At 39.1% G+C, this 18,767-nt stretch overlaps 2 protein-coding genes across 2 annotated transcripts; both read right to left on the reverse strand.

Annotated features, from left to right (window-relative positions):
* Positions 1-1,258: 1,258 nt before the first annotated feature.
* On the reverse strand, positions 1,259-2,308 carry LOC121752767 (glycine-rich cell wall structural protein-like). Its single transcript, XM_042147863.1, has one exon. The coding sequence runs from the start codon at positions 2,306-2,308 to the stop codon at positions 1,259-1,261; it is 1,050 nt and encodes a 349-aa protein (XP_042003797.1).
* A 3,888-nt stretch (positions 2,309-6,196) lies between these two features.
* Positions 6,197-16,786, reverse strand: LOC121751886 (DNA-directed RNA polymerase 3, chloroplastic-like). Its single transcript, XM_042146695.1, has 19 exons — positions 15,903-16,786; positions 15,594-15,797; positions 15,349-15,482; positions 15,026-15,095; positions 14,568-14,626; positions 14,209-14,326; positions 13,741-13,854; positions 13,487-13,615; positions 11,229-11,645; positions 11,000-11,050; positions 10,722-10,792; positions 9,478-9,562; positions 8,826-8,978; positions 8,485-8,559; positions 8,303-8,392; positions 7,388-7,435; positions 7,197-7,311; positions 6,949-7,052; positions 6,197-6,816 (listed from the first exon to the last, which is right to left on the reverse strand). Exons 1-19 carry the CDS (start codon positions 16,599-16,601, stop codon positions 6,706-6,708), a joined length of 2,847 nt encoding a protein of 948 aa, XP_042002629.1. The 5' UTR covers positions 16,602-16,786; the 3' UTR covers positions 6,197-6,705.
* Between the last annotated feature and the right edge of the window lie 1,981 nt (positions 16,787-18,767).

The following is an 18,767-nucleotide window of genomic DNA, read 5'->3' on the forward strand; positions in this document are numbered from 1 at the left end:
GACATCTACCCGAAGTGGCCAACCTTCGTGAAGACGTGCAACAGGCCTGTGAACGCAAAGCAGACTTTTTTTGCGCAGAAGCAGGAGGCTGCTCGCAAGGTTGTGGAGAGGGCGTTCGGGGTTCTCCAAGCGCGCTTCAACATAATCAAAGCCCCGCCTCGTACGTGGTTCATGGAGAGTATGGTCGACATCATGTATACGTGCATAATCTTGCACAACATGATTGTCTAAGACGAAGGAATTGAGGCGGGAAATTGGTTCGACCCTGAAGCCCCCGAAATCTCTACCGCAAGTAGTCCGCTTCGCAGTGGAGTGCATCCGTCTATACAAGAACGGTTGTCTATTCGGGCAAGGACACGTGACTCTACCGTCCACGCCCAACTCCAAGATGATCTAATGGAGCACATTTGGGTAAAATTTGGCGGAGGAAATTATTAAATTATGTATTTTTAATATTTTTAGGATTTTACGAGTTTTATGTTGTAATTTTATTTATTTAATGAAGTGTGTTTTTATTAATTGAATTTGTTGGAAATAAAAATAAAAATGAAATTGAATGAATAGTAATTTAAGAGACGGTTAAGGGACTGATAAGAGATGAAGGGTTGCAGGTTCTGTCCCTTAGTTAAGAGATGAAGTAAAAAAAGTACAGTGAGGCTCATGAATAGTAATTTAAGAGACGGTTAAGGGACTGATAAGAGATAGCGTTGCAGATGGCCTAAAGATGCAGAGTTTCACAACGACATTTTACTGCATTCGAAATAGAATTATAAATATTAGTTGAAACAAAAAAAACTGCCCACGAATATAAACTACAAAACATAATTTAAGAAATAAACTAGCCTAATGGTCAGTTCATTTCATTTCCACCGCCTATCACCACTGCCCCAAACCACCATGGCTTTTGAATCATCCTCCAACACCACCACCACCACCACCACCACCACCAAATCTACCCCTGATTATCCCCCTACCTCCTTCTCCACCAGCATGGAACCCACCCCCTACACCTGCACCTACATCTACCCAAACTCCAGCTCCACCACCAACGTTATCCCATCCTTTCTCCCCTACCTATAATCTTTACCCCAATTGATTCCTCTGCCTATTCATCCATCTCCACTAGTGCCTGCACCGATTCCACTCCCCAAACCTGCACCTACACCAGCTCCAGCTACCAATGTTACCCCCATTTCCACCAGCTCCAATTCCACCCATAATACCACCGCCTACCCTTGCCCCTGCTCCACTTCCAATGTCATTCCAATTTCCACCACCTCCCACCAGCACCGATTCCACCCTCAATACCACCACCTATGCCAACTTCGGCCCCACTGCCAATATTACCATATTTTTCCCCACCTAAGCCTGCACCAGCACCTGCGCCGATTCCACCTCTAATACCACCACCTATGCAACCCCCTAATCCACTTCCAACAGTACCATCGTTTCTCTCACCTAAACCTCCACCAATGCCTGTGCCTATTCCAACCCCTATACCACCACTTATACCGGCCCCAGCTCCACTCCTGACACTACCATCTTTTTCCCCACCAACGGCTCCACTAGCACCAGATCCGACTGCACCCCTAACACCAGCCCCACCACCAATTCCACCTTCTTCTCTCACACCTACTCCAATTCCACCACAAATACTACCACCTACTCCAGCTCCATCACCAAAGCCACCTGCACTAGTCCCTTTCCCTATTTCTCCATCAGAACCGACATCAACATCAGTTCCTCTTTTTCCTCCAACGATTCCTTTGCCTACTCTGGCACCAACACCTGCACTGACACCTGCACCTGCACTTATTCCACCCATAATTCCTCTACCAACCCCGACCCCAGCTCCACCACCAGTCCCAGCTCCTCCTTTCCCTCCACCAATTCCTTTGCCTACTCGGGCACCGGCACCAGCTCCAATGCCACCACTTCCTTTTGTATGACATGTGTTTTCACCTCCATTGGTTCCTTTGACAATTCCTGCACCGGCACCAACACCGATTCCACCCACCTTACCACCACCTACGTTAGCCTTAGATCCACTACTAATTCCAGCTCCTCTTTTTCCACTGCCTGTGTCTCCACCTCCATTGTTTCCTTTGTGTTTTCCTTCACTATTTTCATCCACAATACGACCTCCCTTCCCATTTCCACCTTTACTCCCATCTCCAACTCCTTTGTGGTGATTATTTGTGTTTTCCTTCACTATTTTTATGTTGGGTTCCGTCTGTGCTTCCTCCCACACCGCTTCCAACAACTTCACATCTAACGCTACCACCTCCGACACCACCACCGCCACCATTTTTGGTACAATTATGCTCGACTTCAACATTTTGTCCCAACTTCCTGGCCTCCCCACATCCCACAACCGAAATGACAAACACAACCACCATATATGGTTTCACAACCATTTTGATTACATCGCAAAGAAAATTACTAAAATTGCAACACTATATATAGCCAATTCACTTAACCTACATATTAGTTGTCACCATAAATATTGTAGGCAACTAATATCTCCTTCAATAAATGTACCACTTTTAGATAACTTTCCGTTTTTCAAGGTCGAATACTAAGGATGTCAATCGGGCCGACCCATCGGGTTTCGGGCCAGCCCTACTCAGGTTGCGGGTCAATCGGGGGCGGGCTAATCGGGTTGTGAATTCTTTCGGGTTGTAAAAGTTCAACCCTAACCCTAAAAGCTCGGGTTTCGGGCTAGCCCAGCGGGTTAATCGGGTTGCTACCGATAAGATTAACATGCGATCAATCCAATAAATAATGATAAAAATTAGTTATATTCATAAAATGTAAAATATTTAATTATGATAAATTTGAGATATATGGCCAAACTCAATCATAAACATGATCAAATACTAAAATTTGAGATATTTTGTGAAATTATAATGCATGTTTTAGAAATTTAAATATTTTTTAAGTGAATTTGAAGTTTTTAATTTATTTATCAATTATTATATTAATAAAAAATCAATATAAAATTTGTATATTTAATATAAAATTGAAAGTTATTTTTTTAGTTATCTATATTATAAAATTAATCAATGAAGTGTCGAATTAGGAGTAAAAAATAGAATAATAGAAATTTTATCGGGTTTTCAGGCCAGCCCATCGGGTTTTCGGGTCTAGCCCTAATGGGTCGCGGGTTAATCGGGTGCGGGCTAATCGGGTTTAATTTTTATCGGGCTAGAAATTTCTAGCCCTAACCCTATAAATTTGGCGGGCTATTCGGGTCAGCCCACGGATTGCGGGCTACATTGACATCCCTATCGAATACCCATGCTTATGCGTGATAATTCCATCATTGCATTCCCTCTCTATTTTTATGTATAAATAGTAGCATTTTTAATCCTATATTAATGTAATAAGTTGGTTTTTGGAAACTTTTTTAATACGGTAGTCCTATATTTTTTTGGTTTTTTTGGTTTCCCAAGGTATCTCCGGTCGAAATCGGTTTTTATCAAAACCGGTATCGAAACCGAGACCGAATTTTCTGGTTCCGGTTCCTCAATTAGCCGGCCGGTTTCGGTTCCTCAATTAACCGGTCGGTTCCAGTTCCAATTCTAGTTAACTGAGAACCGAATAACCGGTTAAGCACCCCTACTTTTTATAGTGTGCGCTTCGGGGGGAGCGCGCATGCAAGAAGGGAGTTTGAGCCTGATGCAAATGGCTAAAATATCGTCTGCTTTATATGATTATCAATCAAATAAAAAGTTATTGTATGTATCAATCCTTACATCTCCTACTACTGGTGGGGTAACAGCCAGTTTTGGTATGTTGGGAGATATTATTATTGCCGAACCAAATTCCTACATTGCATTTGCGGGTAAAAGAGTAATTGAACAAACATTGAATAAAACAGTACCCGAAGGTCTGTGTAAACAGTAGTCGAAGGTTCACAAACGGCTAAATATTTGTTCCAGATGCCTTCTTTCCTTTGAATTTCAAGTCAATCAAGTAGAGTGCACTAAGTTCCATTTTTATATTTGTAGCAAACAAGTAGTTAGCTTATCCGAATCTTATCGGAATCAAAGTAACTAAAAGGGGAGTTTTCTTTGGCGACCTAAGATCTAATTGTAGAAAGAATCAAAATCAAAAGTTGCGGATAACTCTTTCTTTATTAAATTCGAAGACAAGAACAAAACACAAAGAAACGAAGACAAAAATGAATTATCATATGGATCTTTCATGTAGATAGATGAATAAGTCCGTTTATTTAGTTCTATATTCCATTCCTTGGACTTATTCTATATACTCACTTAGATGCTTAATATCTCTAATGCAAAATTTGCAAATTGAATTAATTAATACTCCCTCCGTCTCATTTAAGATAATCATCTTCCCTTTTTTATTTGTCTCAATCAAGATGACCATTTTTCAATTTTGAAAATAACCCTCTCTCTCCTCTCCCCTCAATAAAATATTCAACCACTTTTTTTGTGTCTATTTTATTCCACTTAACAATAGTGGGATCCATATCATTAGTAAGAAAAGGAAAAAGCTTTTATGGCTGCAGAAAATGATCTATTGCTAACTGAACTGACGGGAAACTGCTCGAACACAGATTCTATGTATAAGTACTTTTTTAACTATGTGCACGAAATTTGGAGCTTCTCCCATTAGAGCATCTCCAATAACCGGCATCACCACCGCGACGCCGATTTTTCGCCCACGCCGGTTTGACGCCGAACCATTGGAACCGGCGTGGGCGAAATCGGCGTCAAAATCGGCGTCGCCATGCCGATTCCCGCGCTGACGCCGGTTCCGACGCCGATCCTCACGGGCGCCATTGTGCGTCCCGGATCGGCGCCAAACCGGCGTCGGATTTAATTTTTTTTTTTTTTAAATTTTAATATTATTATTCGAATTTTCCGTATTTGTCTCGTAAATTAAATTCCGTATATTGATACAAGTGTAAATTAAATTATATAATTGTTATTAGTGATGTGGATAGGTAGTGTGAAGGCTATGTGAGGGCTATTTGATGTCCAGTTGATGTGGCAGGAGAATTGTAGTGCTGATGATGTGGCAGTGTGAAGGCTATTTGATGGCTATTTGACGTCCGTGCTTATTGGAGATGCTCTTATGCTTGCACTCAATATCTTCGCGATATTATTGACCACGTCAGTACATATTACTCGAAAATTTAGTGAAAACGTAATTTTCACGTTTCTAGCAAAATTCGTTATCAATGCTCAACAAAAATCAATGAATAACTACATCAAATCTTCTTCTTTACATGTCCAATAAAACCATTGAATTAGTTATAAAATAATCAGAAATTACACGCATTCATTGACATCATCATTGTTGCTAACAATATTTAACAACGGAGGTGTGATCTGTTGCTAACTCATTAATACAGTTTATTAAAAATGTCAGCACAATGATAGTTATGTTAACATTTCAATATAATCACGATGACATTTTTAATACACTAAGTTGATGAGTTCACAAGTTGGCATTAATTTTTCTTAACTAGTTTAAGTTGTGATAAGCCCTTATCATCGCAATAAACATACTCCCTCCGCCCCAACTTAATTGTCTCTCTTTTCCATTTCGGTCCGTACCAACTTAATTGTCACACTTCATTTTACTATAAATGGTAAGTAGGTCTGACATTTTATTATAAAACTAATATAAAAAAATGGATTTCACATTCCACTAACTTTTCTTTACATTTCTTAATATCGTGCCCACTGCAAGAGTGACAATTAAGTTGGAACGGAGAGAGAAGATAACTACAATTTTAAATTTTAAAATTTGTATTTTATGGTATATAACCCCTGCTAAAATAAATTTCTACTATCATCTCTGGTTTAAACTATCACTCCGTCCCATTAAATATGTAACATTTGGAAATCAACATGGATTTTTATGTAATGTTATTTTATAAGTTAAAAGAGACAGTAAAGTAAAAGAGATAAAAAATACTGTGATGATATTTCCATTTTAAGAAAGATTTCATTTTGAATGAAATAATTCAAAAAGAAAAACATTTAATTTTTAATAAGACGGAGTGACTATTATTAAACCAGGCAACAGCCCTTATCATCATCCACCTAAACTAATTGGAGATTTCTCGGAGAATTAGTTTATGAGATTTTCAACACGGAACAATAGACATAAAATTCCATCAAAATTAGAATCAATTCATGAGATTTAACACGGCAGATACAATTTAATCCCTTCAAAATTTTCCTGTGCTATATTCATTCAATTATTTTACAATTTTTCGATAATATATGATGACCATATACAAAAATAGAAAACTATACAGCTCATCAAAACATAACTACTTGCCTATGCCATGAAGCAAAATATGAACAAATCATCCCTCTCAAAAAATGTAGCCATTTTCTATCTTCTCTATGGCATTTTCTTATGTCTGCCCCATGCTCCTGTTTATCATCCTCAACCAACATTCGAGTGTATCCCGATGATTACGAAATCTTGAATTTGGAAGGCGGTAAATAGCAATAGAAGAGCTGCATATCTACTAAATTCCACAGGTACTGGGATAGATAGAATACTGAGGAGCGCCGTCGGGTTCTTCCAGGAACGTGAGGAAGAGCATAAAAGAAGAGCTCTCGTCTCTGCTTGCACAAATGCGGTTTCTACTAAACCAGCAGCATTAAGAGCAGCTCCTTCTCCAATGAAGAGAGAACTTCTCAGAGTGGATGATCAGTTGAAGAAGTATGGAGATTCAAGGACCTTTTCCAGATCAAAGTCTCCTCTTTCCGGTAGTGGGGGGAAAGTCAGGGTTGGATGCGACGTCTGGAAGCTCTTGAGCAGCTACTCAGGCCACCAATAACAAAAAAGTAAACATAAACCATCTCGAAATTGTATGTGAGCTAAGTAGAAAAATTCTGAAAAATGCACGGAAACAAAAGAAGCATGTTACAGAGCTTGTTCAGTGGTACTTACGTTTTCAAGGACTGGTGTACTGTATAGCTCCACGAATTTACGTCGTAATATCTGATTCATTCGATCAACATCACATGCGTGTGTCCAGAATGAATCATGCACACCTGCAGCACATCCACAGAAAACTATTTATGATTTATGCATTATGGCCACCTGCACTTGCTCTCTAAGAATGTACAAGTATACTGAATAACTCAGAATTTGCTTAAATATGGCTCGGACATAAAATATAGTGATATCGAGGAAACCTGCAAAACGCAGCCCAGCACTCCGACAAGCAATGGCAGTCATCATCATGTGTGAACCATCCAATGAGTGCACAAAGTTCGGAGGGAACGCTGTTCTCTGCTTTCGTACCTCAACCTGCAGCGATTTGATATCGTATGAGTATTTGAAAATACGAAATGCTTAGATACACTTAGGAATCTATCTGACTTACTGAATCACCCTCACGCTGCAAAGCCAAAACTTGAAGAGATGTTTTTATCTGCATTTACACGAGGAACAAGAGCCCATTATGCACCATGTAGTTTTATGCCAAACAATTATCACAAAATTTTTAATCTCTGAAACTCCAAACCGAGCAATCAATATAAAACTGCCGCAGTTTTAAAAAAAATGTCAATTGAGTGTCAATTTTATGATGAAGATGCAAAACTTGCCACTTCTAAGAATTAAACAGTACACATGAAAAGAAAGTTTTGGGCAGGTGTCACACTTCTTGATCAGCTCGAATGGTTAAACTCTGGTAAAAGGTTTATTTGTTCAAATGATAATCTTAGATATGAATCTGATACGAAGTGGAGATTGTACAAGCACACAAATAGGGAAGTGGTTTGGCCAAGTATGAGTCAGCAGAATAGTCCCTCAAATGATGGCTGACTTGGTCAGCTATGCAAGCTAACCGATGGAGAGATATGGGGGAGACAAATCAGTAGATTGTTAGGTTGTTATTTCAGCTTCTTTATTCCTATTTTGTTGCATTAGTTTTCATATAAATAGAGAGGACCCCAGACGTTGAAAATCATCTTGGAGAAGATGATCATTTTAGGACAGCGTAGCCGTAGGCCTCTGCAGAGGATTTATATTTCAGTATTTGTTCTCTTTCTTTTCAATAAAAGTGCCGAGAGTTATTTCCTATTTCAGATTGACAGTTCATTTGAGTGAGTTATTTTCTCCAAGCACCTCTCGTGCTTATATGTTTTTGAGGGTTAGCCTTTTACTCCTAACAGAATCATAGTATCATATGATTGCAACTAGCCTCGAACTGTTACAATAATTGTAAGCACACACTATGGCAACACAACTGTGCAATTATTTTGTAAAATTTCTGTATCGAATGTAGAGAACTTACTACATGCCGTTGAGTTTTAAAGTAAGGTTGTACCACAGGCAGACCTAAGGGAGTCGTCCAACATACAGGTTGATTTTCTTGAGCAATTATCTGTCAAGATTAGAGAGACAATAATGCCAAGTTAAGCGAATTTATCATTGTAGGAGAGTTTTTATAATATGATAATGAGCATTTCTTCAAACCTTTGCACAGTCACCAAGCCAACCCATTATGGCCCGTGCAGCTTGAAATAACTCCTCAAGTGCTGCCATTGTGACCTGCAAGAAGCTTTGTGGTTATAGACAAGCTTGTTGCTATGTTACAGGAGATGACATTTGCGATTATTTTCGGCTGGGAAAAACTTTGGCCAGTGAGGAACATTTTTCTAGTTGAAGGAAAAATAGAAGTTCGCACAAAATAATTGATTTTCTATTATAAGGTTACAGATGGATCTTAAGCAATTGGATAGGATGGTAGAGGAAAAAATAACATACTAAGTAGCACAAGAAACCAACAAAAAAAATGTTTGGTTTGTTATACTCACTCGAGCAGCATAACATGCTGCATTAAAGAGCATCTTGTCATCACTGATTACACCCTTTTCCTCCAATCTTCGTTTGATCTGCTCCCTCGCACCAACATAGGTGACACCATATACTGAAGTCATCACTGTCTGTTTCACAAGCTTCCTATCCACCTGAAATATTTGCGAATTCTTGAATTTCATAAGGGTCCGTTTGGTACACGGAATTGGAATTGCATTGGAATTGAATTTGAAGGAATTGAATTAAAATTCAATTCAATTCCAAATCCTTTGTTCGGCAAAAATGATGTCATGTATTGATATGAAATTGAATTTGAAGAAAATGTGCATGTGTAGTGTGTTGTGTGTATTGTGTTTTTATATGTGTAGTGTGTGTTTGTGTGTGAAGGTACCCAATTTTGTAACTATTTGGAATTTCAATTGTCTACTTTTGATATGGAATTCAAATTGTCGAATTGGGAGGAATTGGTATTGTAATTCAATTCCAAATCCAAATTTTTGGCGGTACCAAACATTAGATTTGGAATTGAAGGCTCCAATTCCAATTCTGCATGCCCAATTCCATGATACAGAACGGAGCCTAAATGTTTTAGAAAGTAAAGAAACAGAAATCACATGATGCAGAATGCAGGTCAGAGAAAGAAAACCCTACCTGGCCAATTAAGAGTTTGGCTAGCAAAGCATTTGGATCAGTTTCAGGATCCTTTTCACTATCCCTTTTCATGATTTTGTGGACCCTGAAAATCAGGTAATAATTTTAAGAGAAAGATGAACTGGTCCAGGAAATGACAGGAAAAATGCAAAATATAAACTGTTGTAGAATAAGTATCCCACATCGGTAATGTATCCAAGTACCAAGAATCGCTCAGAAGCCACTATGTTACTCGGTTCACATAGGATAGTTCATAGTTTACACCTAAAGTTTATCATTGCTGCATATATAGTACGAAATGTTTCAATAGTTTATCAATAATGATATGAGGCCCAAATTCCGGCATCGGAATACGCATGTGACAAATTGGACACGACAATCACGTACTCCCTCCGTCCCAACTAAGTTGAGTCGTATTCTTTTTTAGGATGTCCTAACTAAGTTGAGCCATTTCATTTTTTGACAAAAAACAAAACATCCAATCGCTCTTACTTTATTTCATCACCTACTTTACTCTTTCTTTATCTTTTCTGCTTTATTCCTCCCTCCTACTTTTCACAATTTCTTAATCTCGTGCCCAAAAGTTTTGACTCAACTTAGTCGGGACGGAGGGAGTATACTTTTCTACGTTAGACATGAATGTCCACATAGATCTAATCTGCCGCATGGATTTTCTCATGCCGGAATTCAGGTCTCATTACATTACTGAAAAAAGCTTAAACATTGTGTACAATATGCCAAAATTTAAACGTTGTGTACAAATTTGCCAAAATTATTGACGATTCAAATAGATAAACGTAGTGATGATATAAAGCACTTTCTTTTCAATTAACTTAATCCATTAAGGAATATATCCGTGAACTTTCTTGCTCCCTGAAGCATAAGATTCCATGTGGAACTTCATGTTTTCAAAGTAATACTACCTTCGTCCCATTAAAATTGAGAATTTGAGAGTGACACGGGTTTTAATGCAAAATTGGTAAAGTAGAAGGGCATAGAAAGAAAAAGTGATTGGAGTATTGTTAATAGTGAATGGGCCCACCTTATTAGAAAGAAAAAGTCACCAAAAATGAAAGTAGACTAATTTGGGGGATGGACCAAAATGGTAAAAGTAAACTAATGTTTGGGGACGGAGGAAGTACATTAAAAGAATTAGTAAGCAAAAGGTAAAAAAGGCTATTATAAACTCCTGTACAGACAGCATTCAGAACATTTACAAGAACTAAAAAATCAAAGTAGCAAACCTCTCAGCAATCTCTGAGTAGACATCAGAAGGCTTATCTCCAGCAACTAAGTTGACTGCAGCAGCTTCAAACTGGAGATCAGAAAAAAAAACAGAAAGGAGTGACAACACTATTATAACGGCATTCTAGCGAATTGGGATTGAAAATGGTAAAGAGGAACAATGAACACCTACAAAGAGGTTAGAGTGGCAACAGGAATCCAATAAGAATCCACAAACTACAGCCAATAAGATGGAACATATATAATTTTCAAAGAAGCAATAAACAGTATGACTTACACTATCTCTCCCAAGAGCTGCATAATGCTGCAGTCCATTGCATGATCCATCCTATCTTAGAAACCAGATAGATAATCAATTTGAAAATTAATGCAGACTATGCAGTACATGTAAAAGAAAATTAGCCCATGGAATTCTTCATATTACTACGGGAACTTGTCCCCTCTTCCTAACACCTAAAGCAAGCAAGTTTCAAAGCGAGACGTGCCAATGGAGTATCTTTGCATACCTGATGTATTGGTAAGTGGGATATAACAGTATGTGGCGACGAGCTTTTTAAGGCTTCCGACAAATTAATACAAGCAGCTAGGCATTGAAAAGGATCCTCTGCCTTCAACCACCAGCGGTTTCCGTTAAGAGAATTATCAGCGGAATCTAATATATCTGCTATATTATTTTCCACAAATGAGATGCGGTCATCATAAGAGAGCTTTTCAACTCCCCCGCCATAGAGATTTGCTAAATGAATCTTTAACCAATGTAAGCCAGACTTTCCCAAAGGTCTTCCTTCAGCAAATTCAAGGATTCCTCGACAAAGATCAGAGCTAAGATGATTCAAATGAGGATGCATAGGATATGCACGGCCTCGAAAGTCAAGATTGTGGGGATAGTAAAAACCTTCCTCGTCTTTCATCTTCCGAGCAACCTGATTAAAAAACTCTCTGGTCAGAGCTCCATTAGAAAATGCTGAAGCCAAAAATCGATTGCAAATTATTTTCTTGCTATGAGAAAATTACTGTCACATTAAACTATTACTTCCTCTGTCCCACCCACTGAGGATGTCAATCGGGTCGGCCCATCAGGTTTCGGACCAACCCTACTCGGGTTGCGGGCTAATCGGGTTGTGCTTTCTTTCGGGTTATGAAAGTTTGACCCCATCCCTAAAATCTCGGGTTTCGGGCTAGCCCAACGGGTTAATCGGGTTGCTACCGATAAGATTAAGTGCGGTCAATCCAATAAATCATGATGAAATTTAGTATATTTATAAAATATTTAATTTTGATAAATTTGAGATATATGCTTAAACTCAATCGTAAACATGATCAAATGCTAATATTTGAGGTATTTCGTGAAATTTTAATGCATGTTTTAGAAATTTAAATATTCTTTTGGTGAGTTTGATTTATCTAACAATTATTATACTAATAAAAATTCAGTATATAATTTGTATATTTAATATAAAATTGAAAGCTATTTTTTTAGTTATCTATATCATAAAATTAGTCAATAAAGTGTCAAATTAGGAGTAAAAAAATAGAATAATAGAAATTTTATCGGGTTTTCGGGCCAGCCCATCAGGTTTTCGGGTTTGGCCCTAACGGGCTGTGGGTTAATTGGGTGCTGGCTTATCGGGTTTTATTTTATCGGGCTAGAAACTTCCGGCCCTAACCCTAAAGATTTGGCGGGCTATTCGGGTCAGCCCACGGGTTGCGGACTACACTGTAGTGTTGTCAAAATGTCGTTCGGGTCGCTCGGGTCGCCCGGGTCGAGACCATCACCCCCCCAACATGGGTGGGTTGATCGAGATACAGGGTCGCCATTGGGTCGAGTGGGTCACCTGGGTCGCCGTTGGGTCGACTGGGTCGCCTGGGTCGCTTTAAACATATGCTATCTCTGATTTTCTCAAATCTCTCACATGTTTTCTGACTCTCTGAATCACAATTCTCTATATATATGCATGCACCACATCAAACTTTTCAAACCTACTTTCTACACTTTAGAATTCGGCATCTTCACTCCTAAACAAATAAATAATTCAAAGATCTTTTGCTGCCACCCTTCATATATTCCTTTGTTTTGATATTTTAGACAATTGTATCAATTATTTATTGTGTTATGACTTATGAATTGTTTTGATATTTTGATCATTTCTATTTTCCACTTTATCTCTATTCACATTAATTGCGTCTACATTTATATTATTTGATATATTATAAACATTAGAGTAATATATTTATTTTATTTAATATTAAAAGGCAAAACAATTAGCCTAGATTTGTGGGTCTCTCGACCCAGTCGACTCGTCGACCCGCGACCCGAATTTTTACCTCATCGACCCGATGCGCCCCGCGACCCTAACAACACTGCTACACTGTCCCACCATAGTTGAGGTAGCATTTCTTTTGGGCATAGAGATTAAAAATTGGTTTTAGTGATTTAAATGAAGAAAGAAAAAAGTAGAAAAGTGAATAGAAAATAAAGTAGGAGAGAAAATAAATTAGATAAGAGATAGGAAAAGCAGAAGAGAGAATAAAGTAAGAGGGATTAAATGTGTCGATTTTTGCATTTAAAAAAATGACTCAACTACAATGGGACGACCAAAAAAGGAATATGACTCAACTACAATAGAAAGGCAGCCTAGCTCATCATCCCTAGAAGAAGGCTGATAAATGTGAAATCACATAGACGTAAAAGAACCGCAATCTAAAATTGTTAATATTATTTTATTTGGATAGACAATTACTTTGAGATAGTTAAAAAACTTACAGAAAGCTTTAGTTCTAAATCACATCTTTGTGAATGTCTCTCTTGATTGATTTTCTTCACCTTCCTCACGCTCCATTTCCAGCTTTTTATTTCTTTTTCATCATTCGACAACAACTCAGGTATTGGAACCTACAACATGTACAACACTATTACTAATAAAACATGCATAAGCTACTAAATTTTTTTATTACAAATAGCAGATACAAAAAATACATAGCATGCTATGGAAATAAAACAATATAAGGTACACTTACATTTTCACGGTTTACCAAACCAGCTATGTTACCACCTGCAGCCCAAAGGCTTTCCACCACGCTTAAAATACGTTTATTTACTCTCCACTTAGTTGTTCCTAATGTGTCAAGGGCCTGCATATCCAATTAAAATTGAAGGTATTTAACACTGTCTAACATATCCTGAGAAAACAAGGTAGCACTGAAGCAACAAGTCCCAGAACTGTATGGAAGAGTGTGTTCAACCTCAAAGCTTGCTAGAATCAAGTAACAAACATCTAAAGGAGCTAGCATTTCATCTTATTAGAATGTAAAGTATTTGATGAATTTCAAAAAGAAGAATTGCAACTGAACTAATTAATAAGATAAAGAAGGATGTATGTTGGTCTATACTATTGAACATGCAGTTACAGACCCATACCACCGTTAAATTATGTAGACAAATGCAAAGAAATGCTAACATATAAATACTAATTATCTAGCACCTACCTCATATACTTTCTGCATTTGTTTCGAAGGAACAGCTCGAACAGCAACCTGTTGCTTCTGTGACCCATGAGTACGCATTAAGTATGATGGCAGAAACAGGTAACCACCTTTGTCATACCTGCAGGACATCCAAGACAATATAACTAAGAGAAAGTATTAACTAAGCAGCCTATGAGATTTTCTGCAAGCTTACTCATATAATACTGTAACTATATAGAAGGTGCTGGTGCAATATATGATATTATAAGTCTATCACATCTACTATTATTGAGCATTTGAACTCCATCATAGTCTGAGTTTTAGATAGCCAAGCTTCAAAATTATACAGATATAGACTTCAGTTTAGGAGTAACATATACCCTTTCCATCTTCTCGGTGGCACCAACATTGGGACATAAGGAATGATCATATGCCTTACCTGCATACAGCACAGCAGATAGATATATCAAGAAAATAGAAAACACAAAGCCAATATTCAGATGCATAATAAAAGAAAAAATAAAAAATAATCAAAGAATACATATGTTGCTTCTTATCTAAGAGTTATACAGATTCCATCATCAAAAGGGAAATTCATTTATAAAGCAGACTAATACATTCAAGCGACAAACGACTAAATGTTCAAGAACAGTATGATCCCCACCAAACGTACTCATACATATCAGAAAAAAGGCACCAATCTTATACTATCCAGAAAAACTTAATGAAAGCAAAAATTTTGCAGTCTAAACCGCACAAGAATCTATGCAGTAAAATCGTGCAAAATAAACAGTACTTTCCACTTCCTAGAACAAGAGTAACTTGCCATAGAACTCACAGTTTTATCGAGTCCATGAAGGACCAATGGATCACATTCAATGGCACCATACTTCTTCATAATGGTCTGCCTAAAATAGATAAAGAATAACCCTTCAGATAAAATGAACAAGATAATCAACAGATGTAAAAAATGTCCCTGAACAAAACTGACTAAAAGGAATTATGTTGCAAATGAAGGTTCAATAACTTGGTCGGTTACAACTTTACAATTAAATTATACTCGTATAATATTTATAATGACACTAAGACCTTTATTTAGCACGCCTAGGACCATATCATATTTCATAATAGCAGTACTGTATCTTCTTCCAATATTCTCACCCTGGTTCTCTGGCTGCAATCTTGAAGACATGCCGAAATGCAGGGCGAACTTCAGGGGGGCAGTCAGCTGTCTGATCTATTGGAGGTTGAACATAAGCACTTTGAGTTAACAATTCTATAAGACAACATCCCAACTGCATAACATAGAAATATCTGTCTGATAAGTTAAAAGTACTGAAATTGGTAATTTCAGATTACTACGAAGTCCAACGGTTATTAGCTAAAAGATGGTAAAGGTTCAACACCTTGGCTTGTGTATCTCGACCCCATGACAGGAATTCTTCACTTCTCAATAGCTTTTGTACTTCATTGACCCTGTTCCTTTTAATTAAACGTTTAACACGTTGTCTTAGATTAGAAACTTCCTTACTTGGATCTTCTTCACCTTCAGCTACCACTTCCCTCCCCTTATCATTTTTTTCTTTCTTAAAGAAGTTCTGGATTCTAATCTGAAAAGTAATGTCCAAATTTAAAGATGGTATCATTATTAGCAGAAAAATAAAAATGACCAATTTCAGCAAAGCAAAATTCCCATTTGGCAAAAATGTAGTTACTTCTTGCTCAATCGCTACTCCAATTTGGACGGCAGCTTCCACTACGCGAACGCTCCTGTCCTCGCTGCCTCCCACCATCAACAGCGACATGATTTTATGCATCACGATTATAGCTATTTTGTCAGCAGGCAAAGCATCGATAAAAGGCGCAAAAGCGACCTTATTCTTGAGCGACCTCCGCAAATTCTGCTCCTTCTCAATAGCCTCCCTGAAAGGCTGAAACCATCCCAGCATCAATTTCTTAAAATAGGGCAAATTAGGCGCCAATTTCCTCTCGCACATTTCCCTTTCCAGCTCTCTGTATTCCTCCACCATATTCTGCCACGCCTCAGTCTCCGCCTTCACCTGCCTCCTCCGCAGCAAATAATACTTCCTCCTCTCCATTTCCTGGAACTCTAGCTTGACCCCGCTGGTTTTCTTGCTCCTAAAGAGCAGGTTTTTCATGAAAAGAGCGGAAATCCACGGAGGGTCCCGAATGAAAACCCTTCCGCTCGATTCACCCCTCAAATTCGTCGGAATTACCTGCAAAATCGATAAATTGTCGGCGTTTCCGGGGTAATTGTGGTCGGTGGCGTCGGAGATAGGAGGTGGAAGAAGCGGGGGGGGATTGTGAAGTGAAGGGAGTTTGAGGTTTTGGGGGAAATTGGACGAGGAAATATGGGTGTTGTGTGAGAAACTGAGAGTTTCGGGGGTTGACATGGAGATGAAGCTCGGCTTCTTTCGAGGCTTCCATGGCGGCCGCGGCGGTTGAAATTGAGCACTGGAGCTCGGAAGAAAAGGAGTTGTTGAAGCCAGAGCTGCTGCGGCGGCGATGGAGGGCGTAGGCTACTGAGAGTGGATAAGAGTGCTGAGAGAAAGTAGAGAGAAGAGGGAAAGGAAATCAAAAACCCTCTCCAAAACCCCAATTGGTCAAATGCAGATATTTGATACTTCAAGGCTAAAATTGACATTCCAAACACTATATTTGTTTTCTTTCGAATTTAAATCTCTAGCTCAATATTTGTTGTCACTATGTTAAATAGGGTAGTGTTAAACTCTATAATATTCTCAAAACTCTTCAATTAGTATTTTCAATACACTGTTAACACGGTGTAAAATTTCAATATTTTGATGTTAACATAGCATAACTGTTGACACTGTGTTGACATATTTTGTTGCTATTATTTTGTCATCTGTTGACATTTTCTAATGGTTCAGATCATCGTTTGGAGTTTGTACAATATTTAGAGTTTGCATTTATTACGTCACACGTGATATATCTTGAATATTTTTTTACTCGTGACCTTCTATCCGAACAATAATCATTCTATCGTTTGACCAATACATACTTAATGCTTGTTTCTAGTGATATTAATGGCAATCAATCAAATTACTAGTCAATGTATATGGTTAGGAATTTTCAATACTAAGTATAGGTGCTAGTCCAATCCGACATGATGAATTGGATTTAATAACTTACTAAATTTTGAGGATTCCCGGTGAGTGACCGTAGTATATTTATTTTCTCAAATCCGATTCCCGGTGAATGAGAAATAAGTTGGTCACAATAAAGCCAAAAATGAGCTATGGGAAAAACTAAGGGATTAATTAACTAAGTGTTAATTATCCCACATCGGGGATGATAAACTTCTTTAATGAAGTATTTAATAAGATGAATTATTATGTGTAATAATTATCGTGGAACAAGACGGGTGACAGAGCCCACACGCGCGCACCGCCGCCCGCCCGCCCATGCATCGTGACTCGTGCCCCGGGTGCCGGGTGTCGTGTGCCTTGTGCCTTGACTCCATCAATGCCCATGCGGTTACAGTCAAGCCATCATGGCACACATAATGGCTGTTGACTCCATCAATGCCCCTGCGGGTAGACTTGGCCTATAAATAGGCATGCATCCATTGCATTCCACACAAAACATACACAAGCATTCTTGCATACACGCTCTCTCTCTCTCTGCATAATCTTCCCGTCGAAGCTCTGCCCCGCCTTACTCCCGTTCGTCGGAGCTCTGCTGCTAGCGGTGCTGCTACTTCAGAGACGAAGCTGTTTTATCTTTGGGGACGACACGCCAAACCGAGAGCACTACCGGGGCGTATCTTGGGGACGACACGCCAAACCGAGAGCACTACCGGGGCGTATCTCGTCTTGCGGAAATAGGACTCCTCGACTCGGCTTACCGCTTTCCACATACTTTTCCGTGTAATTGTTGTTTTCAGTTGTTTCCGTGTAATTTCCTTGTTTTTATTTCCATGTATTTTTCGCCCGACAAGTTTGTATCTCAAATTTTCCACTAATCGCAAGACGAGGTATTCTTGCCACTAACGGAGTTTACACACACCAACTGAACTTAATCAACACATTTGCTTGGAGATGTCGACTAACCCGTCTACCGCCGCTGCCACCATTCCATCCACTGTGTCCCCTGTTGCACCCGTCAACACGTCGTCGGACATAATGATGGTTCCGACTCCTGGTTTCTCAACTTCTTCCTCAACAACCCCTTGGGTGTTTGACAACCCCATTGGGACGGTTTCCAGATTCACCTCGAGTGGATCGGTCGGTTCCACTTTCAGTGGTTCCATTGGATCCTTCATTGGGTCGAGTGTCGGGGCCTTCGGGGCACGGCACGGGTGTTTGATCCTTCGGGGTCAACATGAGTGCTAGCTCCTTCGGGGACCCTTCGGGGTCAGCACGAGTGCTAGCTCCTTCGGGGTCAGTACGGGTGCTGGACCCTTCGGGGTCAGTACGGGTGCTAGCTCCTTCGGGGGCAGCACGGGTGCTGGATCCATCGGGGTCGGCACGGGTGCTGGATCCATCGGGGTCGGCACGGGTGCTGGATCCTTCAGTCGGCACAAATGCGGGGGCCTC

Source organism: Salvia splendens, chromosome 10 (genome assembly GCF_004379255.2).
Source record: "Salvia splendens isolate huo1 chromosome 10, SspV2, whole genome shotgun sequence".
Classification (NCBI taxonomy): domain Eukaryota; kingdom Viridiplantae; phylum Streptophyta; class Magnoliopsida; order Lamiales; family Lamiaceae; genus Salvia; species Salvia splendens.